Source organism: Lachnellula hyalina (genome assembly GCF_007821495.1).
Source record: "Lachnellula hyalina strain CBS 185.66 chromosome Unknown contig00008, whole genome shotgun sequence".
Classification (NCBI taxonomy): Eukaryota; Fungi; Ascomycota; class Leotiomycetes; order Helotiales; family Lachnaceae; genus Lachnellula; species Lachnellula hyalina.
This window is the reverse complement of record NW_022157122.1, coordinates 239,232-263,397: the sequence shown is the minus strand read 5'-3', so window position 1 is coordinate 263,397 and position 24,166 is coordinate 239,232. Positions and strand designations below refer to the sequence as shown.

Sequence of the window (24,166 nt, the reverse complement as noted above, 5' to 3'; positions counted from 1 at the left end):
GCAATCATTTCGCAAGAAAAGCCAATCTGTAAAAGCTAGACCCGCGGCGGCCCCCCTCCCAAAACAGCCTTACTCCGTGATACTTCGTATGGGTAATAATATCGTGAAACATAGAAAAAGTGAAGTATATTTGAATCCCAGTTGTATTCTAGTCCTCTCGCGTGAGTATGTTACAAGGCGGCCCATCACATGACGTATATGTACTCCTCCTTATACTTCGTAGTTTTCACACTCCCCTCCCTTACCAGCTGCCTCATATTCTCATTATTTCTTTTGTCCATCCCGTTCAAGTCTCACCCTAGGAATTCTTATCTTATATCCATCACATACTGTATGCTGTACTTCGAGATCTGAACTGCGTGACGCATATGCGCTGTCTATCAAACGGCCAGTTGAATAATATCAGCCTGGCACAACATCAGACGAAAGCGCTTCTAAGTATAACATCATCCGGTTATCTTTCATTCCTGACCATACACACCGCCTTCTCTTCCCCCTTGTAAGCTGAAATATGCTTTCGTGACACGTAAAAGATAGACTCGTACAATCCTAATAGTTACACTGAATACGAGAGCTTGCTAGCTTTAGAGGATAAGACTATATCTTATTGTTGGTATCACAGGTTTGATATCCGTGATCATTTCTCTATACTACGTAGTAGACTTGATACTGGTTGATGTTGCTTAGCATTCATGGTGGTGTAGACGCAAAGAGGTTATGCCTCCTTGCTGACTAAGCTACGCTAGACTCACATGACTAGAAAGGTCGTGATGTGGTTCGCGATGCGGTTCTAGTATCGCAACACTTATAGAAGTCTTTTATAATATCCTTTATCCATTCTAGAGTTGCCTATTTGCCTTAACTAATATTATAGATATTTTCCTCTTGGTGATACTTAGGTACCCACCCGATTTGAGGGAGGTGGACGTGGAGGAGAGTAGAGTTCTCAGCGAATGGCAAAATTACCTACTTGGATCACCAGGACACCAGAGGGGGTGGAATGCAGATATCAATAATGACTAAGCCAAAGAGTCAAATCTAGTCAGGTGACTCGCTTGACGCGTGCGCGTGCCGTGCCCGTGCTCCGAAAGGTTTGATGCACTTCAGCAAATATCAATATCTTGATAACTTTACCAGATCCTACATTCCTTACAACACATCATGTGCAAATGCCCTCTTTGCGGCCAAACTATTTGCGATGACTGACTGGAACAAATTGAAGGTCGTTGACCTGAAAGCTGAGCTCAAGAAGCTCGGCCTTGCGCAAACTGGACTCAAGCCAGTCCTTGTCGCTCGACTGACTGCCGCAGAGAATGAGGATGGCTCTGAAAGTGAGGCGACTGTCCAAGGCGACCCAGGAAGGCATGATGTTGCTACCTCTTCTGACACCGTCTCCCCTATCCAACAAACTTCCGACCCGAACACAGAAGTCTTTCCAGATGCGCCCCTTCAGACTACAACCGAACCAAAGCTCAAGTCTCCAGCCCAGAATACGGCATCAACAGATTCTCCCAAAGAACCTTCAAATGTCGAAAAACAAGCTGGTCCGTTGCTTGCTCAAGCTACAACGATCATCGAACTCTCTCAGCCTCCCCCACAATCGCAAGACAGCCACCAGTCCGCCTTGCCATCCGCAGACCCACAAGAGATAATGGATGATAGATTAAAGCGGAAACGAAGATCGCAAAGCCCTGCCCCATCAATTTCCGATTCAGCAAGAAAGAGAGCCCGTCAGGATGAGACTTCAGAAGTCAATACTGAGATTGTCACTTCAAAGGATGATGCTACATGGGTTGAGAAGCACAATGCGGTGGATTATGCAGACGTCAAAGCCGAAGCGATGGAAGTGGCGTCATCTGGTGAAGCCATAGAGCCAGGCCCTACAATTGTTGATGTTGCAAAGGAGGAAGTTCAAATACATGGTGTGCCTGGAGCAAACTTGGACGAAAAGATATCTCGGCCCCAAAATATGGACTTTGATGAGGAAAATAAGACCAAAGAAGTGAGCAGTTTGGATGAACAGTCTCCTCGAGTGCGCGACTCGCGATTCAAGGATCTCTTTCCTACTCAACCGAAAGCACCGTCTCTTGAGAAATCGCTGTCACGCGACTCTGCAATTGACGCTATGGATATTGACCGCGTTGTATCTCCAGCCGTCCATCCAGCAACCTCAGCTCTCTATATCCGCGATTTCATGCGACCTTTGAACCCGGGTCAACTCAAAAGCCATCTTATAAATCTCGCAACCCCCCAGGCCATAATCCAGATCCAGATGTAATTGTAAACTTCTACCTGGATCCAATTCGTACGCACGCGTTTATCTTACTCACTAGTGTTTCCGCAGCTGTCCGTATTCGGTCTTCTATTCATGATCTTATCTGGCCCGATGAACGAACGCGGAAACCACTCTGGGCCGACTTTGTCCCTGCTGAGAAAGTTGAAGATTGGATTCGCGAAGAGCAATCTACCATATCCGGAGGCCGTGCCGCAGGAAAGAAATGGGAGGTGTACTATGATACAAACGAAGACAACAATGTCACAGCCACTCTCCAAGAAGTCAATCCCTTCCCGCAAGCACATCCAGCACCACGGCCTTCAGATTCTTTACCCTCACCACAAGTACCCACGAAGCCTCGCGGCGTCGAAGGTGCACCTTTGGGACCGCGTGCAGCAACACAAGTTCGAGCTGCTAATAGCTTCTCAACTTTGGATCGGCTGTTTGAGGTCACGACGGCCAAGCCTGCTTTGTATTACAAGCCAGTCTCCAAGGAGTTAGCTAACAGACGTCTCGACAAAATCGACTTCGTCACTTCCAAGAAGACTGCTGGCCGGCCAATTGATGGTGAGATCAATCGATACACCTTTGAAGATAACGATGTTCTGGTTGATCGTGGTCCTGAAATCTTCACTGGAATCAGACCGCCACGGGGTTATCGCGGGGCTGGTCCTGCGTCTCGAGGTTCGCGGGGAGGTGGATCCTACGGCAGAAGTGCGTATGGTGGAGGTCGGGGTGGGGGTGGATCAGATAGAGGACGTTATGATAGCTACAGGGGAGGTAGAAGAAATTCGAGAGATGATAGGCGTTAGTGAGAGGCTGGATTTTCTGCTGATTTCAAGGGAGTTTTGAATGGATATCAAGGAACTACTGCATTGCATAGCATAGGAGGCGAACTAGATTCTTTGATATAATAGGAATTTATCCAAGGGAATGATATGGTGATGATACCCTTGGGACGGTAGTTCTCTATTACGGAAAATAAAAGTCAATGCTCTGAATATGGAAATGTGCTAAATATACTCATTACAAGGCTATAGTTTAGCCTTGTCTGTGCACGGACGCAACAAATCAAAAATCGACCTCATAGTCCATAACAACAACAGTTCCACTTGCTAAACATGTCACATCTTTCCAATCCCCTAGCAACAGCGGAACAGCTGTACCAGAAGACCTCCACAAATGCCCTTCCAATCGAGCTCCAAGATAGCATCCGCTTTTACACTGCCCGCCTAACCCAAGCAGCCGGCATCCTCCTGCGTCTCCCGCAAGATATAACAGCCCAAGCCAACGTCCTGCTCTTCCGGTACTGGCTCGTAGACGGCCTTCTGGAACATGAATTCAGCGTACCGTCTCCTCTTTCTTCCCCAAGAATCAAAGGCTAACGAAACCTAGGACATCTCAGCAGCAACACTCTACCTAACCGCCAAAATCTCCGCCTCCCCGCGATCCCTGCGCAGCATCACAAATGTCTACGCGTACCTGCTATCCCCCACACCTAGCGACCCAGAATCCTACTACCTCTCCGAATCCTCTTACATCAGTTTCCGCAACCGCTTGCTGGATATAGAAGGCCATGTCATAAATGCGCTGGGCTTTAACACGCACGTCGCGCTACCTCATCCGCTAGCTGTTACGTATCTGCAAACGCTAGACGTGTTTAGTCTACCGGGAAATAAGGGCAAAGATGTAGCTAAGCGTACGATTGCGTATCTGAACTCCGCGTTACTGAGTCCGCAGATGCTGTACCTGACGCATCAACCGGCTAGTTTGGCTACGGCAGCTATTTACCTTGCGGCTAGGGAGATAAGGGTGAAGATGCCGGAGGTAGAATGGTGGGAAGTGTTTGATTGTGAGAGGGAGGAGCTTGGGTTTTTGGTTGTGGGGATGGGCAGTTTGGAGGGGGTGGCTAGGAGGGGGAGAGAGGTGTGGGGGGAGAAAGGGTGGATTAGTAGGGAGGATATTAACGGAGAACTGGTGAAGCTGGGGGTCAATATTGGGAATGGGGGGCAGGTTGAGGATGAGGAGGCGCAGATGGCGAGATTGTTAGATGAGAAGGTTGGGGATGCATGAATTGTTGGAATTTAATGCTACGTTGTTTTTATTTAAGTGTGACAAACAGCTTGCAAGCTTTGGTAGTTCAAAGGAGGCACGCTATTGCTTCTTGGATCAAGTCTGTCCGCAATTCAAAGTTCTATTCCTCGCATGAAGCTAGTGTTTCAAGAATTAGAGACTATTCTTTCGTACGGAGTACTCCGTACCTTCTCTTTCTGTTTGCGGGGGTGCAAGGGCTAGGCCACGCTATACTAAATTCATAGGAAAAACCAAATTGTTCACCAAGATTTATGTTCTCTTTCCCACTATACACAAGGCTACGTAGCGTAGCACAAACTCTAATAACCAGGGCTTTCCCTAAAGATTTCAAAATCAATCATTCGATTTGATCTTCGAGGAGATCTCGGCCCATTTCGTTAAATCTTCTTCATTCGAACGAGACAGGAATGGAAAATGAGAAGTATCAATATCATCTACTACTCATTTGACCCCCGTCTTCTCCATCATCATATTTTGCATACATCTCAAATATGCCATCCTCCCCTCAAACCCCGGCTCTTGCCAGGCTGGTGGTGAGGGTGTCTCGAACATATTCATCGCATGTGGGAACATTGTTCCTTCTATTTCAAGCGCTGTGGAGGTATCCAGATCGGAGTGGAAGACGTTAATAGGAGATACGATTTGCTCGAGGTCGCGATAGACATAACCAAAATTTTATTGGTTAGTCTGAGATGCGCTGCGATGCTCTGCTTTGTTTGCTTGGCCGGACCCTAAGTGAGTGAGCTTTTACCTGGTCTTGCAGCAGCCCATGGTGGATTACTGCCACCCAGCATATTCATCAAACGTTCACCTCCAGGTCAGAGCCAGGCGGATTTACACGCAATGCCAATGATGACACCCTTCTTGCCTGCTTTGGCTCTGGACGCGGTACTGAGCCATACACAGCAGCGCTTCTAGAGAACCCACCGTAGGAGTGGGCGAGCAGTACGACGTTCTTTCCTTGGTTTTCGATTAGAGGCAATAGTACTTCTCGAACAGCTTGTGAATCTTGGGCGAGATTTGCTATTAATGGTTGACAGAGCTGAGACTGGGATGGGCTACTGTTAGGACTGGCAACTGGGCTGATTCAAGATGGGTTGCGAGGGTGTAATAGCATGAAGATGGACGCCAATGCAGGGCTAAACTCTGTCATTATCTAGTGTTGCCTTGATACCACTTCTTAGGGCGTGATGCCCGTCATTCAAGAGGTAAAAGGAAATGGAACACCCAGGAGACTAGCAGGAGACTAACAATTCTGGAAGCAATTGACAGGCATTCGAGGGCCATGTCCATATGCTATAGCCTGGCGGAGAACATATCTAGACGCAGCCAAATATAAACCCAAAGCCCAAAGTGAGCTTGCAAAACCCGGTAGTGCAGCAATGTCCTATCAGGCATGAAAAGGTTAAGAAATCAGAAGACTGGCGAAATTAGGAATCTGAGGGGGGGTTATAGTCGATGCTAGTCCGGATTTAGTGCCGACACTCTTCTTCGGATGGACACTCATCACTCGCCTTGCGAGTAGCACCTATGGATCTCACAAACTGTTCCATGCGCTGCATTACAGGTGAGCAACTTCCTCTTCAACACAGCACCGCCAGCGAGTGCTCAAGCTCGCATGATGACACTTACTTGCGCGCCACATACCTCAATGAAAGTTATACTCTAGCCTTATTTGCTTCTTCATAGGAAAGTAGGAGAAATTCGAAATTAGATCTAAAGTCCGGGGTTTCAAGCAGGACATGACTTCTCTATACGAGACTTCAACTATCGAGTTACTCCGTAGGTGAGAGAAGAGTTCCTATAAATGTTCCTAGTGGATGGCTATGGCGATGAATTAGAAATGGAACTTCGGATAATACTTTTCTGACTTTATCTGATCGCTGGGTATAAACTCAATGCCTTGTCTCATCAGAGATCTTTAATATTCCTTTTTAATGCTTTAAGGGTAGTATCTTCTTTGTTATAATATTCCAGCTAAGTGGAAGAGAAGATTATTTTGCTTGAAGTGAGGCTACCAGTAGAAGAGAGGTAGCGCTAGGTAAATTGTTATTCCGTCAGGGACCGTGCCCTACCATGCGTCCATGTCATGTTTGGCTTATCTTACCACTTTCAGCTATTGAGACCAGCCCCCAAGACAGGGGCACCAGGCTCGAGAGAGATCATTCTCTCAGCGGTTCCTCTTCCCCAGATCTCTGGGGCCCAAATTTTTTTGTCAAATTTGCCCAAACCCAGCCATCTGATATCAGCTTCAGGTAATACCCTTGCCTCTTTTTTATTCGCACAGTTTGTCAAGTTCGTTCGCCCTGTATGCATGATATTATAGCTGCATAATGCAGTGTCGGTGAAGAGTTGCCAATCACCAAGAGTCACAGAAAGATACACCCTATCCCACGAGGACAGATGTTCGTAGCCCGACTAACCCCTTCCATTTCTCCCAATACCACCACCCTTCACTGGCAAGTTTGGTGGGAACCCATGCCCAACGACTGAGGTTAGGTGCGAAACGCTGGGATGGCAAGTTCACAAGCCGACGGGAAGAGGAGGGTGAGGCACCGCAGGTCACACAGCGAATTAAAAGATGAGAAAAAGCACAGGTCTCGTGGCAAGAGAAATGTTACACTCGAACCTTACGAGTCTGAAGTGGGGAGGATTGAGATAGAAAGGCTGGAGACCCAAAAGTCAACCGACAGAACCGCAGCGACTTCAAAGATGACCTCCGAATCGTATGCAACACTACCAAGCCAAAAGATTTCTACGAGTCATAGAAGGAGAAGGGTACATCATCGAAGTGAGGAAGAACCTTCTCATCGTATGCGAAGAAATTCCACTTCGGAAGACGACTCGACACATGTCTACAGAAACCCCGAATCCAAGTCGAAACAGTCTCGTATTCAGGTTGCAGAGAAGCAGGTACACAGCGATGAGGACTTTGGTGAGTCTGAACGGGAGGAGCGACAAACGCAGGCCGAATCCGTGAAGGAGCGTCCTAGGAAGCGAAAGATCAAGATCGTATATATCACCGAAGAGGACTATCAGTCCACGAAACCCAAGGAGCGAAAAGTGAGGGAGAAGAAACCACGAGATGATGACCACCAAGAAAGAGAGGGTTCTATTCGCAGAAGCAAGACGCATCGCTCTCATCAGAAGGTCTCTGCTGAAGCGTTACCTGCTTCGCCACCAAAAAGGTATGTCACTCGAGCTTTCTTATAGTACCTCAACTAACAGAGATATCACAGAAGTACTTCTACAAGAGAACCCACCTCTACATCCCCGCACAGTATACGGAGAAGCCATACTACGAGTTCACATATTCCATCTGTCAAGCAACATGCGCCGTCCCTTACCACTACAAATACGGCCAACAAGCGGTCGAGCTTTTTGGGGGGGTTCTTTACACCTGCACCTCAACCCCACAGGGAGCCTGAGAGACTGTAGGCACACTTTAGCACAATTCCTACGCTTCTTACTGATTTTGTGTAGAGTTGAATGCTTGACATGTCTGTCGGATGATATACCAAGATCGAAATCCGCAAAGTTAAAGTGTGGTCATCGCATGTGCCACTCATGTCTAAGGCGTATCTTTAAACTTTCAGTTACTGACCCGCAACACATGCCACCTAAATGTTGCACTGCAGACCACATACCCCTTAAGCATGTTGAAAAGCTATTCGATATCAATTTCAAGAAAACTTGGAACCATAAGTTCCAGGAATACTCTACAAAGAATCGTATATACTGTCCCGCCCGAAGATGTGGGGAGTGGATCAAACCTGGAAGCATGCATAGGGAGGACGGGAAAAAATATGGCAAGTGTAGTCGATGTAAGACCAAAGTCTGCTGTTCGTGTAACGGCAAATGGCATGGGTCAAGAGATTGTCCCAACGATGAGGAGACCAACAGGCTTCTTGAAACAGCGAAACAAGCTGGGTGGCAGCGATGTTATAACTGCAGGACGATGGTCGAACTGAAGGAAGGCTGCAACCATATGACTTGGTAAGTCTTATATTTTTCATGACTCCGAAGCTAAGCTAATGCCTTCCAGTCACTGTACCGCTGAATTCTGTATGATTTGTGGCCTCAAGTGGAAATCTTGTAACTGTCCATGGTTCAATTACGATGCCGTAGAAGCGGATCGACTCGAGCACATGCGGGTTCCAGAACCTGTACGGAACGAAGAGGCGCCACCGCCCCCTCATCGACCGCAGCGTCCTCGCAGGCCGAGGCCAAATACTTATCTTGAAGAAATAAATGATCGTCGTCGGCAAGAACGACTGGATGAGGAAATGGCTCGTCGTCTTCAAACAGTTTCTATCGGTGGTGACGATGATTACCAAGGAGGGATAGGTGATATCCATGGCATTGGCAATGGTGCAGATCATTTCATGAACCAGGACTATATCAGAGCAGCACACAACATCTTGACCGGGACATTCGACCAAGCTACAGCCGCCGCCAATTATGTTATGGGAGTAGCTCAGGCAAGAGGGGCGCCTCCACCACCGCAGCCAGGACCTCGAAGAATGTCAGGTCGATATCCCGTGCCTGTCAGAGCCCCATCGCCGCCACTACTGAGGACCAATTCAGCACGAGAGGAAGCGTACAACTCGGCTTCAACTACCAGGCCCTCTGAACGGATTGTACCCCGGAGAACCAGGACTGATTACGAGAGTGAGGCTGCTGTACATGCACCTGTGGGAAACATACCCCAGAGGTCCGTTTCTGCCAGAACCCCGCGAGTGTCTGTGCTTGCTGGCCTTGGAGGTAGGGGCAACAACAGAGTCCACGCTTGGAGGTCACATGTTGAACCTGGAGTCACACCTGAGGAAGGTATGCTATCAGTAGTATAGCATTGTTCGTGGCCAAAACATCAAGGCGACATCCTGAAATGAAACCGCTCCTGCTATGCCTTGGTACCATATTTGATGGGCTACAGCTCTGAAATAGGATCTACGAACAAATAACCTCAAGTCCTCGCCAAATTTCTGGACAACAATGATGAAAAGTTCGAAGGGATGGTTTATTACTTATCACGTGTATATTGTGAATACTCTACTTAGGAGGGGCTCTTTGGATTAGCCACGCAGGCTAATCACGCGATACTTGTAATTACGACCATTTTCTGGACATAAGATACCATTTAATTATCGACAGTACAAATGAATGATAGATGCCTCCTGAATCCTATAAAAGAACTAAAAGTATTGTAAAAGTAACTTATTTGGGCGTTAGTATAGCCACCATCGTCATAGTACGGATATCGGGAACTATCGATAAGAAATTAATGCGTGGATCCATTCTTCAAAGACCGGTGAAGCTTCATAAAACAAAGCTTCTTCTTCTTTTTGAAGAGAGACTTAACAGTCCAATCCAAACTTCTGCTACGATCTCACGACTCAATATGCTCTTACTCTTATGACAATAATTTGCCAAGCCTCTCGACTCAACATATACCTACCCCACGTCGAGGCATCTTCGCCAAACGCGCTATCCAAATCTCCCCCAACATGTTGCTTCTCTACCAAACAGGCAGCGTCAAAATCGGCGAAGTAGTCCGCTACACAGTCACCTACACTCCGGCACACGATCGAATTCTTCCCTCCCCAGCAAGCCTGCACCTCAAGATTAAGAACAGCTCTGCCATCGCCCTACGCGCAGCCTTCATCCACGGCCCCTACACCCTCTACGCAGCCGCTTACCCCGCCTCCTTCCACCCAGACTCCAAGTTCGAGACCTCACGCACACACGGCGTGCCAGAATTCGAACCAAATCTAAAAGCAGGGGGAACGTTCACTACTCAGCTGCTCGTTCCTGAGGGTGTGCGCGAGGGCGCGGGTAATGCGGATAGAGATGGGGCCAGTGTCAGTTGGATTATAGAGGTGTCGAGTCAGGTTATATTCTCGACTTCTGCCGCGGTGCATTATGAGATTCTGTTGGCGAGGGATGAGAAGAGTTTGGGCTTGGGCTTTGCTAGTAGTTTGACTGGAGGTAGTAATGTTATTCCCACGCCGGGACAAGTTAGTGATCACCAGCAGAGTCAGGGGGCCAAGGATGGGCATCACAGCGCGCAGCCTAAGGGGGTGTTCTCGAAGGCTATTACGGTGAGGGTGGATGATACTGCCAGTCTGTGGAATACGCCGCGTTTGCCGCAGTGGGATGATGCGGGGAAGGAGAGGGGCAAGAAGAAGACTCAGGATGCGCCGGTTGAGAGTGTCATGGTCGATAAGACTGATAAGAAAGAGGAACATAGGTCGAAGAGACAGAAGAAAGTTCATTTGGTAATCTTGACCCATGGGTTGCATGGTAATCTGGGGTCAGATATGCTGTATATGAAAGAGAGCATAGATGCTTCTGCTAAACAGGCAAAGATAGATGCTAGGAAAAGAAGGGCGGAGAGGCGCAAAGAAGAGCAAGCAAAAGCGGCAAAAGCAGGCGAGAATGCTGACGAGCATCATGATGTCGAGCGTAAGAACGACGAGGGAGAAACGAAACACCCATCCGACCAGCATGAAGAAAAGTTGGATGAAGATGAAGATGAAGAGGAGATTATCGTCAGGGGATTCTCGGGAAATGCCACCCGGACAGAAAGGGGGATCAAATACCTTGGGAAACGGCTTGCCAAATATGTTTTGGCTATGACTTACCCCGATCAACCTTACCGGAGTATCGCGAAGAAGGCATCTTCTAAATCCTTCTCGCGTGCTTTGACTCTAAGTCACCAATCTGCTGGGGATGACGAGGGTCCCTCAACCCATAAGCACAGCACTATCCGCAAGGAACCCCTCGACGACAACACCCGAGCGTACAAAATTACCAGTATCAGTTTCATTGCACACTCTCTTGGTGGATTGACACAGACATATGCTGTAGGATATATTCAAAAACATTCTCCTCAATTCTTCGATATCATCAAGCCGATAAATTTCATAAGTCTCGCATCCCCCTTTTTGGGACTCAGCAACGAGAATCCACTTTATGTCAAGTTTGCACTTGACTTTGGGCTTGTGGGACGTACAGGTCAAGATCTTGGACTTACTTGGAGAGCACCCACGATTGCGAGAAGTGGATGGGGTGCGATTGTTGGTGGTATTGGAGACAACGCCCAGAAGAAGATTGACGGCCAGACTTCTCCTGAGTCGAAGCCGCTTCTTAGGATTCTGCCTACCGGGCCGGCGCATACTGTACTGAAGAAGTTCAGGAATAGGACTGTCTATTCAAATGTGGTAAATGATGGTATTGTGCCTTTGCGCACAAGCTGTTTACTTTTCTTGGACTGGCAGGGTCTAGGCCGTGTTGAGAAGGCCGTGAGAGAGAATGGACTGGTGGGAACAATGGCTAATTGGGGATGGGCTGAGATCACTGGCCAAAACACTGTCTCGCCCATGGGTCGTGCTTTTTCAGGGAGTGGAAATGCCAGCGACAGTGAGACTCCAGGGCTCAATACCCCTACAAGACAAGGCCATGGAGCCGAAGTGCCCCAGCCTGGTCTTGATGCCATTGATGATGATAATCGAAGTCTGCGTAGTCTTACGAACACCAATGAACCTCCCAACTCAACCGATGGTAGTGATTCCGGTGGTCCAGATGTTACCTCTCACTCCCAAACAATCGGTAATGGTGGTGCGTTGGCAAGTATTGTCAAGTTCTTCCAGCCTAGTTCGTCGCATCCATCGCCGAAGTCACACAACCATTCGCCAAAACATACAAAAATTTACAAGCGCAGTCAAACACTACGTATAGATAGTGATTCCTCGGTTCCGACCATTCAGAAACAGCCTTCTTCTCCGCAAGCCCGTGGAAAAGCAACTACGGGCGACTCAGGGCCAGAAGACCCTGAAGCGCTCTCAGCTCCCCCAAAGACTACCTTCTTCGAATCTGCAGGCGATCTCCTGAAACCTCCTTTGCCAACAGTAGAATTCCTTATAAATCCGGAGTCGCGCTCTCGGACCATTTTCCACGATCGTGTCTATCACCCCTCCGATATCCCTCCCCCACCACTTAAGAAACGCCCAAGTGGCGGCTCTCTTATGATGCGTCGCCGCTCTACTTCACAAATCAGCTCCTCCGATATCCCCAACCCAGGCGTACCTCATACAGAAAGCACCTTATCTACCCGCGATTACGATGATACCAAGAACACAAATCCAGACAAAGACCCCCTTGACGTCGTTGACGGTAGTGCAATGAAAGTGGAAGAAAAGATCGCTCGTGCCTATCATCGCGACCTCTCATGGCGGAAGGTTCTCGTGCGTCTAGAACCAGATGCTCACAACAACATGATTGTGCGTCGTATGTTCGCCAATGCCTATGGCTGGCCCGTCATTAAGCATCTATGCGACACGCACTTCTCCGACTCCGCAGAAGCTAATACGCCTGACTCGGATGAATCCAATGAAGAGCGCGCGAAAGACGAAAACGAAGCGCCGGATAAGGACGGTCGAGAGACGAACAAGAAGAACGAGTCGAATCGTAGGCTGAGTCCAGAAGACCGCACGGACTCTGAAGCCCGCGAAGCGTCAGACGAAGTCTCTGCCCTGAGTCTGAAAGCTAAACCCAACAGTATGGCGAAAGCGCTTTCGGCTAACAAGAAAGAACGACCGAGTTATGAACGTACCGGTACTGATAGCGAAGCGTGGAGTGAGAGAGATTGGGCGGATAGCGGGGAAGATAGTGAGGATGAAGAGGACCAGAGTAAAAAGAGTGGTGAGGGGGAACGGAGGTGGAACTGGACAGAGGCGATTGCTGGGCGGGGAGCGACGAGCCCGAAAGGGACGCAGAATAGTGAGATTGATGCTTTCCTTGGCAAGGGGAAAGCCCAGGAGCAGAGCCAGTCGGAGAGTGATGCAGCAGCGGCAAGAGTGGTGAGTGGTGAGGCAGCGGGCATGGGTGTTGGGCTAGGACAAACGCATTCAGATGACGATATTGGAAACGATATTGGAAAGAAATGATGATAGACGAGGCCAGTGTTGGAGAAGCGGGTATATGCATTTATGACATTAGGAAGACGAAAGCCAACGAAACTTAGATATAGTAGTCCCGACGTTAATGTTAATGCGCGTACGTACTGCAACATTATGAACATTGCAATTATTCTGACATTTTACTCTATAAGGGAACAGGTAAAATATTCTAGATTATGTAGATCTAGATTATCCGTCTTCTTTATCCCATTACTCTGCATCTTTCCTTGTACTTTCAACTAAAACCTTCGCGTCTATATAGTTAGGTGCGGAGGATAGCAAAAAGGAAGAGGAAGAAATAATTGGATCGGAGGGATGAGTAAGTAGGTGTGATTAATTAATTAATTGGTTTCTGTATGTATGACTGAAGACTTGAGAGATAAATTAATTAAGCGTAGTGGATTATTACGTTGCGCGGAGGGTTGGTGGATATCTGACTTTTGGGATGGGAATTCAGGGGAAGGGGGTTTGGTTTTAGATACTGTATGTTAGAGCTGGTGGTGTTTGAAATGATATGCATGTGACTTAACGTAAGCTATGCTAAGACATCAGAGGAGATAAGTAGGGGCTCGAGAGGGAGGATCAAGGAACACATTTGGTTTATTGGATTCTATAGCATAGCAGTTTCTTCTTCTTCGAACCACAGTCTCAAGTGTACCATGTAGGCTCAGGGATCTAAGTAGGCAAAATCAGCATCCAGCGCACGCGATTTCCCCAGACAAGAAAGGCTCAAACTCACCTTATCCAGCAACGCAAACTCGCCCACCTCCCTATTCTTATACGCCACGGGATCATGCAACGAATGTGTTCTGATATCCCTCCAGAAGCGATCCAAGCCTACCTTCTTCCCCGTCGCCCTACTGCCCGTAACCTCAAACACCCCCGCCGTAACCCGCAGCCCCTCCTCCGTAGTCACAATCTTGGTACTCGCAACCCACTCCGCCAGCTCCCCCCTCTCCCTCTCACTCACCCCGCGATCCCGGCCGTACTTGGCATAGATGCCCGCAGCCTCCTCACCAGCACGATCAACCAGCGCTTCCGCAGCTTGGAGATGAGCGAAGAAGTTCCCGTAGCGTTCGAGGATGTAGAATTCCTCGCTGGCGGACGTTTTGTTGTCGCCGCCGTAGGGCCAGGCACGCGTCGACGTCTTAGTGTAGCTTGTGGCGAATTGCAACGAGCCGAGCGCGATGCCCAGGTAGAAGTTGGAGAAGACGAGCTGGATGGTGGGGAGCAGGAGCGTGGCGAAGGGGATGGAGAGGACGGCGGGGTTGGGCTTGCGGGTTACGATGTCCCAGCCTAAAGCGTTGACCCAGGGGACTTTTACCTGGGAGATCTTGATACTTCCGGATTCGGTAAGGCGGAGGCCGACGTTGTTCCAGTTGTGCTTTTGGGTGGGTTGGTAGTGATGGTATTAAAGGGAGGGGATGGACTTACGGCAAAGGTGATGCCATCTTGGACGGTGGTCACGAAGGCGAAGATGTGGTCTTGGGTGCCTTCTAGAACTCCTTCCAAGACGGTCAGATCTGAGACTACACCACCAGTGTTAAAGTGTTTCTGGCCGTCGAAGATGAGGTGGTCTCCGTGATCAGTGATCTTGAGGTCATTGTCACGAGGATTGACAGCTCCTAGATGCCACCTAATCAGAATTGATCTAGAAGAAGTGCCTGCTTTACTTACCGCCGATGAAGTAATTGTTCTCAATAATCGTCTTCTGGAATCTGTCCTTCTGCTCATCAGTGCCCACGAGATTCGCCGTGGTAGACCACAGCAAGTGGTATCCCAATAGCATGCCAATGCTGCCGTCACCCTTTGCGACTTCCCTGATGGCTTTGTAGGCAACATCCCAGCCCTGCCCACCACCTCCAAATGCCTTGGGTCCGAGGAGCTTCAGAAGTCCTGAACTCTTCAGCAATGCAATCTCGGCAAGCGGAGTCTTGTTCTCGTCATCTCTAACTGGGGCATCCTCAGCAAGGATTTCAGAAACACGGCGAGCTCGCTCGAGCCAGCCTTCAGTGGTGCTTGGGAGTTTGTCACTGGTGAACTTTTGGTGGTGTATGTCGTAGATAGCAGGGTCGGAGGATGGGTTTGGGGATGCTTTGTGGAACACACTGGTGACTACTCCAGTGAGGGAAGAAGCCATAATTGCTTGGTTTGAAGGGATGCTGAGAGCGTGGTCAGAATAAGATAACGAAAGGTAAATTGACAAATTGAGGATAAAGCTAGATAACCTAGTATCTACGCGGAGATATATACTTTTTACTGAATAATGCAGCTAATACCGCCATCCCTGTCGCATTTCACTTGATGCCGTGATTGAGCTGTACCAAGAGTCAATTATGGATGGCGTGATGCAGTAGTAGACACTTTGTGAGATAGGAGGCAAAGGTCGGGGTTTGGTGGTGTAGGAGATGCTGGAGTGAAGATCCGAGGATTAATACTATAGAGAGTAGTTCATATCAACATGGCCTTTATTCTTGCTCGGCAAGCATTCGAGGAAGCCATCCCCATCTTTGAGGGTCTTTACATGGCACCCATGAGAGATCGCTTCAAGCATGCTTTCCAGATCCCAAGTGCCGGGACGAATGCAGCTAATTATCAGGTGCAGTAAGAAGTGAATGTCACGTGGATTTCTTAAGCTGGGCGACGGTTGATGCCAGCCGGGGTACTAAGCACGCCATATGAGCGCCTTATTGTTTCACTCGCAACTACCCCACCCCACCCCCACCATTCCAATATATTCACTTGATTGGATCCTACCTTCTTCACAGCAAATGTAGATGTACTGTAACCTATAGGTAGGTTTCCACGACATGTTTCGTTCAACCTTCTTCATGCATTGACGCCAGGAGCAACGTCATCGTTACTGTTTTCGCAGTCATCTATCTCCAAGTAACCTCAAAACCCCCTTCTACTTGGCGTCATCAAAGGGTGCCTACAATATGGCTGCCCCAACTTCCAAGGATATTTCTCACTTACTAGAACTGTTAACTCCTCCAAAAACCCCACCTGCAGACAGTCAAGCGACACTCTTTCACAATTGGCCCGAACCGGAAACAGAACCAGATGAAGTCCATTTCGAGATCCCCTGGAGCAATTATGTAGACAGTGCCGATGATGCCGACGCTTTCCATGTGCCACATCAGAATGTACTTCTTCTGCATGGCCCGAAACAGAAATACCAACATACAGAAAAGCACCCAGTCCCACGATTAGAAAACGACCGAGAGATGCTCGTTGAAGTTGAGGTTATTGGTTTGAACCCTATCGACTGGAAAGCCCCGTAGGTCGTCGCAGCGAAAAGCCTCAGAGCCATTGCTAATAAGTATCTAGCGATTTCGGATTCGGCTTACCAGATCTGCCATGCATCAGCGGACGCGATCTTGCCGGGAAGGTAGTAAAAGCCCCAAAGACCAAATCCCGCTTTGATGTCGGCGACAAAGTATGTACTGGGTCTCAGAACACTTGTTCACGGCTAATGTGAAGTAGGTGATGGCGATATCGACCGACTATCGAGACTCGCGAAAATCAGCATATCAACAGTATGCGGCAGTGTCAGACTTCAATGCTTGTCGTTTGCCCAAAAATATATCCGCGGAGGAAGCTGCACCACTTGGCGTTGCCTTTGTTGCAGCTGCGCTGGCACTTGGAATATGTATAGGGATGGATTTCGTGGTTAGAAATGATGGGCCACGCGGGCCAGATCTCCTCCGAATCGTACGGTCGTTATCTCGGGACGCATTGCCACAAGATATCCATAAAGAGTGCTTTGACGGTATCGGGGAGAACGAACGCGCAAAAAGAGGCGATTGGATTGCAATATGGGGAGGTGAGAGGCACAACTACTTCCGTTCGAATCGTACTAACGTACACCATAGGCTCTTCTGCCACGGGCTGCTGCGCCGTTCAACTCGCAAAACTAGCAGGGCTGAAGGTAATAGCTGTGATAGACGTTGCAAGAAGCGGAGAGCGCATGCTCGCACACGGCGCTGACCTGCTCGTGGATCGACTGGATGAGCAGCGCGCCATTTCTATCGTGAAAGGGATCACCAAGGGAAAACTGCGCTTTGGGCTTGATACAAGAGGGAAAGACACTGCTGCACTACTTGCTGAAGCCATGCGAGCTGAAAATGAAGGAGGGGATAGCAGGGCACATCTTGTAGGGCTAGTTGGAGTGCCAAAAACCGCAACGAAAGGGGTCGTTTACCATTCAGTCCCGATAAAGTCGTTCCACGAAGCTCCACAAGTTGGAGAAGGAATGATGATCTGGTTAGAAAAGCTCTTGGAGCAGAACCTGATCTCGACCCCCGAGATAGAGATTGCAGATGGCGGGTTGGAGGGCATCAATGGTGCACTCGATAGATTGAGGGACGGAAGTGTCAATGGCCCTAGGATCGTGGTGCCACTGCGGTCCTAGAGGGCATCATCGTGCGCAGAGGGTTCATCATGTATAGAAGTACTGTAGATAGAAGACAGACACATACTGTATGGTGACATGGATCTTGTAGTGTCGTGCCCATATGTACCTACCCTACTCCGTATTTCACCAAACTTTGTGTTGACGCTTTTCCATAAGCGGAATGGCGTCAAGCCGGCACTCGGACTTTGATCACTGTATCCACACCACCCACCACAGCCGTAGCTACCGTATCTCTATCCTGGTTTTTACATGCGCCTGCATGTGATCTGCTCCTAACATGTTTGGGCGATTGTCTTTTCGTTCCTTGTCCTTGTACCTATGTACCTGCTCATTGCTCATAGTGGCATGGTATTGCACCATAATGGCTCCTGAGTATGGGATTTCCCCGGAGCACATCATCCTTGCCATTGTTCCCATATGCCACAATCACAATCACCATTTGGAATACTCGGATCTAGTAGGTTGGGGTGCAATGATAACCCCGTGAGCTAGGATAGCTTTTGCTTCAACTTTCATGTGCTTCCATTGTTTCTAGCACTCTACTCTTTCTAGCCTCCCCATTGTGCTACTGTCAATTCGTTCTGCAACCTAACGTAGTTCCCCGATTTCCTGCATCTTCTTCAAAATGGCAAGCGGTGCTTTCACAGATGACCAGCTTCAAGCTATCTCCGCCATTGTTCAGCAGGCTGTTCTTCCTCTCAGAGAAGCCTCTGCAAGAAAGCAGCCTGCGACAAATGGCCTTCCTGAACCAGCGCAAACAAATGGGGTCAATGGATACCACTACACTGCCCCAGAAGATATCAACAGCGCTCAAGACCGAGTCAAGTTTGCATATTGGGTACCCAATGTCTCTGGTGGTCTCGTCATCAGCAAGATCCCTCAGCGAACGAAGTGAGTGCACCTTGTGCAGTGTATTGAGTTGCTATTTATATTTTGCTAGCTGGGACTACCTATCCAATGTGAGATATGCACAGACTGCCGAGAATGTTGGTTTCGAGTTTGCCCTGACACAAATTCGATTTATGTCGGGTTACGGTGCCGTAAGTCGCACAGCCTTCATATAATATGTATCATTGCTAAAATTTGAGATTAGGAGAACCAGCATGAATCTGTTTCATTCTCGCAAGCCCTGCTCCATAACACGAAAAAGCTCAACGTCATTGCAGCTCTATTACCAGGGCCATGGAACCCAGCTGTGGCTGCGAAACAAATTGCCAGCATCGATCATTACACCAATGGCCGAATCTCTGTCAATATCGTCTCAGGGTGGTTCAAAGCCGAGTTCACAAGTATCGGACAATGGTGGCTAGAACATGCTGAGCGTTACAGGTTCGTGTTCCGGACCTCCCGCGATATTGAAGCAAGCTAATAATACATATAGACGCAGTAGAGAATTCATCGAATGCCTAAAAGGAATCTGGACCACGGACAAGTTCAGCTTCAAAGGCGATTTCTACCAATTCCACGACTACCCTCTTTCCCCCAAGCCTCTCGCCAGCCCCGGACGCCCTCACCCCCTCATCTTCCAAGGCGGAAACTCCATCGACGCTCGTGACAACGGCGCGCATGTCTCAGATTACTATTTCATGAACGGCAACACCCTAGAAGGATTCCAAGAGCAGATCGCCGACGTCAAAGCCCGAGCCAAGAAACTAGGCCGCGAAGACGAGATTAAGTTCGCCGTCAACGGCTTCTGCATCGTCAAAGAAACCGAAGCAGAAGCCATCAGGCTCCTGCAAGAAATCCAGGGCAAAGCCGACAAGGAAGCCGTAGCCGCTTTCGGCGACGCCGTCAAGCAGGCTGGTTCTAGTACCGGGAACAAGAAGGGCATGTGGGCTGATAGCACGTTCGAGGACTTGGTGCAGTATAATGACGGATTCAAGACCAAGTTGATTGGGACCAAGGAGCAGATCGCCGATCGTATTTTGTTGCTTAAAAGTCTGGGTATCGATATTGTGCTGCTTGCGTTCTTGCATTATGAGGAGGATATCGAGTATTTTGGGGAGCAGGTCTTGACTCTTGTGAGGCAGTTGGAGAAGGAGGGACGCGGCAAGAATCAAGAAGATGAAATCGCGAGGACGGGCGAGGTGTATAGAGCAAAGAAGGTGGTATAGACGGGCCGGGACTTTAATTTGCAAGTACGAAAGTATTCATTTCTAATACATATTTCCATAATCAACAAGTCTTTTTTCCTTTCTCTCTCTCTCAAACCAGAGTTTCTCCAGTGGCTTAGCGAACAGTCTGCAGTATTGAGAACCTGCACTTTAGACCGAGTCCCGAATAGCGAAAGATTCAACCGATGCGGAAATTCCTATGTGTTGTTGTTGACGAGAAAGGCTCTGAAAGGGGGAGCAGTAATTAAGCGAGCATTCTTACGAGCTTTTACTGTACTAGGTAATTAAGGTACACAGCTATTGATTCGGAAATGCGTGGTCATTACCTGTAAGCAATGTCATATTTATAGCGTGTCTATGAAATGAAACTCAGCCTTACTTGAGTTAAATTGAAAGTAGATTTTAGTCTAGTTGGTTTGAATGAATATACCTTAAGTCGGATTCTTTGATCCAGGCTCAAGGTATATTAAGTGTACACTAATATAGAGAAGAAGATTCGGGCGGGTGTTTAAAAGGATTTATTCCAAATGTTATTTACTTACTTACTTACAATCATGCCTCGTAATTTCATGAGATCCCACCCCTTCCTACTTCGGGGGCAAGACAAACCCCAGCTCATTCCTTCTATCGTCAACTATCCTTCCCCACTCTAATAATAACCTAAACATATAAATCTCCATATCCTCCTTCCTCAACACCTTTGAGGCCCAGTCTTTCCCCTCGTCGGCAATCTTCCCCGCTTCTTTCTCATGCGCATACTCGCCACCCTTTCCCAAACCCCCGAAGTACGCGAGTAAGCTCCAGACATCATGCAGCCGCGTATCTACGGGAACATAATCCTTCCAAGCCGTCAACCTCTCTTCAAACCATTGCCGGAAGGATGCAGCGCGAAATACTAGGCTGCGACTCTCCAAAAACGGCAGGAAACGTCCACTAAACCCAGCACCATCGAAGTCAAACAGATATTTATATTTCCAGTGCTCCTGGAAGTCCACGGTGGAAGTATTAAAGTAGAACTCGCGGGCTTGAGCAGCACATTCTTTGTTATAGCATCGCACAGGCTCCCCAACGAAGGAAACGTCAATATTCGTTGCCGAAAGCACGCTAGATAGAGGAATGTTGCGATATGAATAATCGGTTCCCTGGGCATTATTTGGTAGGATAAGATCAAGTTTGGTCGAACCCTGGGCGTGATTTGCGAGGTGAACGAACCGCTGTCGTTGCATGCCTTCCCAATTATTAGCACCCGCATATCCTTCTGAGGTGGCACCACGCCAGAACACGGTTTTTTCTTTCTCGGAGAAGGCCATGCCTTTGGAAGAATCAAAGGTGACTTTATCCACGTAGTTCCAGGGAGAGGGGAAGACGATGTCGGAGAATCCTGGTATTTTAGATTGGGAGAAGATCGGGAAGAGGGATGTGGTCGGCTTGAATGATGAGGGGGAGAGATGGAACCCGTGCAGGTTTTCGAGGTCTGGTTGGTGGCATAAAGATCCAGACAAGGTCCAATTGCTCAAGAAAGGACCAAGAGCGTGTGGTGATGTGCAGTCTGCGCAGAAAAAACCTTTGTTCCACCATGTTGTCCTTAGGCTGGGGGACTTCGGAGGGCACCCAATTATTCCATACTTCGTAAATGACGAAGCTATGGAGGCCTCGGCAAAATATTCCGATATTGTTTGAGGAGAATAAGGCGGTTCGGCTTGCATGTAAGTATCTGGCCATAGTTGATGAGCATTCGTACTGAAGGGCCGAAGATTCTTGCTCTCATTCAGCTGTCGTCTAGCCATTATCCCTCTACTTTTCAAGTCCTCCATTGCCCTCCATGGGACCGCTACGCGGCACTCGTCATTGATGTTCATAGCTATGTCCATGTCTGGTAACCATTGGGCGAATTTTTTGATTATTGAGCTTGTACCTTCCAATGACCAGCGATGTGTAGGTACTACGTGTGGTGTAAGCTGGCTTGTTCCGTTGGCTATTCTCAGGCCTCCAGCATCCGTCCAGGTTCTTTCGAGCATATGTGCTGTCATTTCTCGGATCTTAGCAGGTTCTATAGCCCAGAAAGGCAGCAGGTCATTGTTTATCTGCTCAAAGTCGTCGATTATGAGAGAACCCCGTGCGGTCGCATACTCGTACCACTTGTCGAAGTTAGGTGGTGGGGGAACTCGATAGCGTGATTGGTACTCATAGACAGCCTCTTCTAGTGACTGACTTGTTGCAGCTTGTTTTCGCCACTGATCGGATGTACGTTGAGCATTCGACAGAAGGTAATCAATGGGATGCAGCGACAATTTGCTTGGATGCAAGATGAGCCATGAGTTTTTCGCGAGAAACAGCACCGACATGAAAACGAAGAGGATCATCAAGAATCTCGAGCATGTTCCGCCAAGGGACATGGATCGTTGGCTCCTTGAAGCCTCTTTCCAGAACCGTACAATGCCGGCAATGGAAAGATAGGCGACCGAAGACAAGACTACAGTGGACCGAGATGGACTAGGCCAGAATTCGGTAGTAGGTGCAGAGAAATGATAAGTGTAGATTGATGCACATGTCGCGACGGTGATTGGTATTGAAGGGCGAAGTTCGCTCATTAGATAAACCACAGAAGCAAGAAAACTTGAACCAAGGACAGTTGCAAAAAGTAAGTCAGATATGATTCTGGAATCCAATTGGAACGACCAGATCATATGTTCTGGGTTCTGCAAAATGAAGAGGCCTGCTAGCATAGAAAGAGCTCCGGCTGATATGAACGCCAGTCTACCCAGCAGTAGCTTAGGTCTGCTAGATTCAAACCCATCTTGAGCTACTGTCGAGAGACTGATGATAATACCAGTATCTAAGAACACCCCTAGAAACTGGGAAACTGGTACGAATTTACTCTCGTATCCGGTTACGGGGCAGATGTATGTCGAGCGTTGTGTTGATGTGGAAACAATAGCAAATGCTGAAACAGTGAAGACCCCAACTAAAAGGGCGTATCGCATAGCGTTTGATCTAGCGATCTTCGATACCACCGTGTTCGATTGCTGACCCGACGACCCATTGTCACTGATGGCTTCATAGAGAGAGAGGAGGAAAGGAAGGAATATCTGGTGTATGTTAGCGGCCTAATCTGTACAGAAGGCCCAGTCGTGATAAATACCTCAACTCCAGCTAAAGAGCATTCCACATTGAGCATGACAAGCCGCAAGAGAATCACCCGGCAGAAAACGCACGCCACTATACGAGCAGAAAATACATGTTGACCGCAAATCTGCGTAACGTACTTAATCAATCTCCGAATATTGGTTGGTGCTGGCTCGTGTAGTAAGCTTCCTTCGAATCGAGGTATCGGCAATACGGATTCCGCTGGGGCATATCGCCGCTTCCTATCCTTCGAGAGCCAGCCAAATGTCGTCCAGAATACTCCTGATAATAGCAGGATACCAATCGAGAGGTGGAATGGTCGCTCTAGACAATACTTTCAGTCGCACATTCCAACACGAGATCTTAAGGGGGGAAGGGTTTGCGCTCACCAATGGCGGACGTTTTGTCGAAGTTCCATCTGCTATAGATGGTGGTCACTATGAGGATGCTGTATATTCAGAATTGACATCAGCTCTCTAGCCATCTCGCGTTCTTCGGAAGGTAACAGTACCAGAGCACGACCAGGGGGGCAGGCTGTTCTAGCACCATTTGGTTATATTAACCGTCGCAAGCGCTGCTTCCATTTGTAGTCCACAGCTCCGTGTACGTCTTTGCTGCTTGCATCTGTGATGCTTTCGAAGAATCATACAATATGTATGTCAGAGACTCGAAGCGACAGAAATCTGCCCTTAATCGCCATGTATGTCGTAAAAGTTGCGCCGCATTGGCTGCGGCCTCTCGCCTTCTTGGGTTCGAAATCTTGGCATTTTGCTTCCTAAGGTTTGATTGGTTCAATATTGTAGCGCTACTATTATAAGGTAATTCCCCGATTACCCGCAATTTTTCAGCCAACTATTTAGGTAAATCTTAAACTTCTACATATTATAAATCTATGGCCATCTTAGGTATATTAGAGCTGTGTACTATTCACAGGTGCTAGCTTTGGTTGCGAGCTTTGCGGCTAGTTTCCCTTTATTTTGAAAGCACTTTTACTTGCAACTGTAAGACCCACAGCCGTCAAGGTTGGTGCCCCTACTATGTCAAAAATAGCCACATCAGCATTCCACTCTTTCGCAAACCAGTTGCGGAGCTCCACCGCCAAAAGAAAATCCACGCCATCATGATACAAAGCTTTATCTGGGTCGAGGTCTTCAAAAGGGACGGACAGCACCTTTGAGAG

The 24,166-nt window shown here is 48.3% G+C and overlaps 8 protein-coding genes across 8 annotated transcripts; 6 read left to right on the top strand and 2 right to left on the bottom strand.

Annotated features, from left to right (window-relative positions):
- Positions 1 to 1,198: 1,198 nt before the first annotated feature.
- On the top strand, positions 1,199 to 3,087 carry LHYA1_G001599 (uncharacterized protein; the record flags this gene model as incomplete). The annotated part of the gene is made up of 2 exons (XM_031146579.1): positions 1,199 to 2,213; positions 2,255 to 3,087. 2 exons carry the CDS (start codon positions 1,199 to 1,201, stop codon positions 3,085 to 3,087), a joined length of 1,848 nt encoding a protein of 615 aa, XP_031009070.1.
- Positions 3,088 to 3,396: 309 nt separating this feature from the next.
- On the top strand, positions 3,397 to 4,348 carry CCNL2 (Cyclin-L2; the record flags this gene model as incomplete). Its single annotated transcript, XM_031146578.1, has 2 exons — positions 3,397 to 3,621; positions 3,671 to 4,348. 2 exons carry the CDS (start codon positions 3,397 to 3,399, stop codon positions 4,346 to 4,348), a joined length of 903 nt encoding a protein of 300 aa, XP_031009071.1.
- A 2,535-nt stretch (positions 4,349 to 6,883) lies between these two features.
- On the top strand, positions 6,884 to 9,219 carry itt1_0 (E3 ubiquitin-protein ligase; the record flags this gene model as incomplete). Its single annotated transcript, XM_031146577.1, has 4 exons — positions 6,884 to 7,557; positions 7,609 to 7,803; positions 7,853 to 8,365; positions 8,415 to 9,219. The coding sequence occupies 4 exons, from the start codon at positions 6,884 to 6,886 to the stop codon at positions 9,217 to 9,219; spliced, it is 2,187 nt and encodes a 728-aa protein (XP_031009078.1).
- A 657-nt stretch (positions 9,220 to 9,876) lies between these two features.
- ROG1 (putative lipase) lies at positions 9,877 to 13,317 on the top strand (the record flags this gene model as incomplete). The annotated part of the gene is made up of 1 exon (XM_031146576.1): positions 9,877 to 13,317. One exon carries the CDS (start codon positions 9,877 to 9,879, stop codon positions 13,315 to 13,317), a length of 3,441 nt encoding a protein of 1,146 aa, XP_031009079.1.
- A 679-nt stretch (positions 13,318 to 13,996) lies between these two features.
- soxC (Dibenzothiophene desulfurization enzyme C) lies at positions 13,997 to 15,469 on the bottom strand (the record flags this gene model as incomplete). Its single annotated transcript, XM_031146575.1, has 3 exons — positions 13,997 to 14,713; positions 14,764 to 14,954; positions 15,007 to 15,469. The coding sequence occupies 3 exons, from the start codon at positions 15,467 to 15,469 to the stop codon at positions 13,997 to 13,999; spliced, it is 1,371 nt and encodes a 456-aa protein (XP_031009076.1).
- A 799-nt stretch (positions 15,470 to 16,268) lies between these two features.
- lepG (Trans-enoyl reductase) lies at positions 16,269 to 17,743 on the top strand (the record flags this gene model as incomplete). The annotated part of the gene is made up of 4 exons (XM_031146574.1): positions 16,269 to 16,609; positions 16,660 to 16,768; positions 16,816 to 17,155; positions 17,205 to 17,743. The coding sequence occupies 4 exons, from the start codon at positions 16,269 to 16,271 to the stop codon at positions 17,741 to 17,743; spliced, it is 1,329 nt and encodes a 442-aa protein (XP_031009077.1).
- A 628-nt stretch (positions 17,744 to 18,371) lies between these two features.
- On the top strand, positions 18,372 to 19,860 carry rutA_1 (Pyrimidine monooxygenase RutA; the record flags this gene model as incomplete). Its single annotated transcript, XM_031146573.1, has 4 exons — positions 18,372 to 18,637; positions 18,687 to 18,786; positions 18,840 to 19,075; positions 19,128 to 19,860. The coding sequence occupies 4 exons, from the start codon at positions 18,372 to 18,374 to the stop codon at positions 19,858 to 19,860; spliced, it is 1,335 nt and encodes a 444-aa protein (XP_031009074.1).
- Positions 19,861 to 20,447: 587 nt separating this feature from the next.
- CXT1_3 (Beta-1,2-xylosyltransferase) lies at positions 20,448 to 23,038 on the bottom strand (the record flags this gene model as incomplete). Its single annotated transcript, XM_031146572.1, has 2 exons — positions 20,448 to 22,949; positions 23,003 to 23,038. The coding sequence occupies 2 exons, from the start codon at positions 23,036 to 23,038 to the stop codon at positions 20,448 to 20,450; spliced, it is 2,538 nt and encodes an 845-aa protein (XP_031009075.1).
- Positions 23,039 to 24,166: the final 1,128 nt, after the last annotated feature.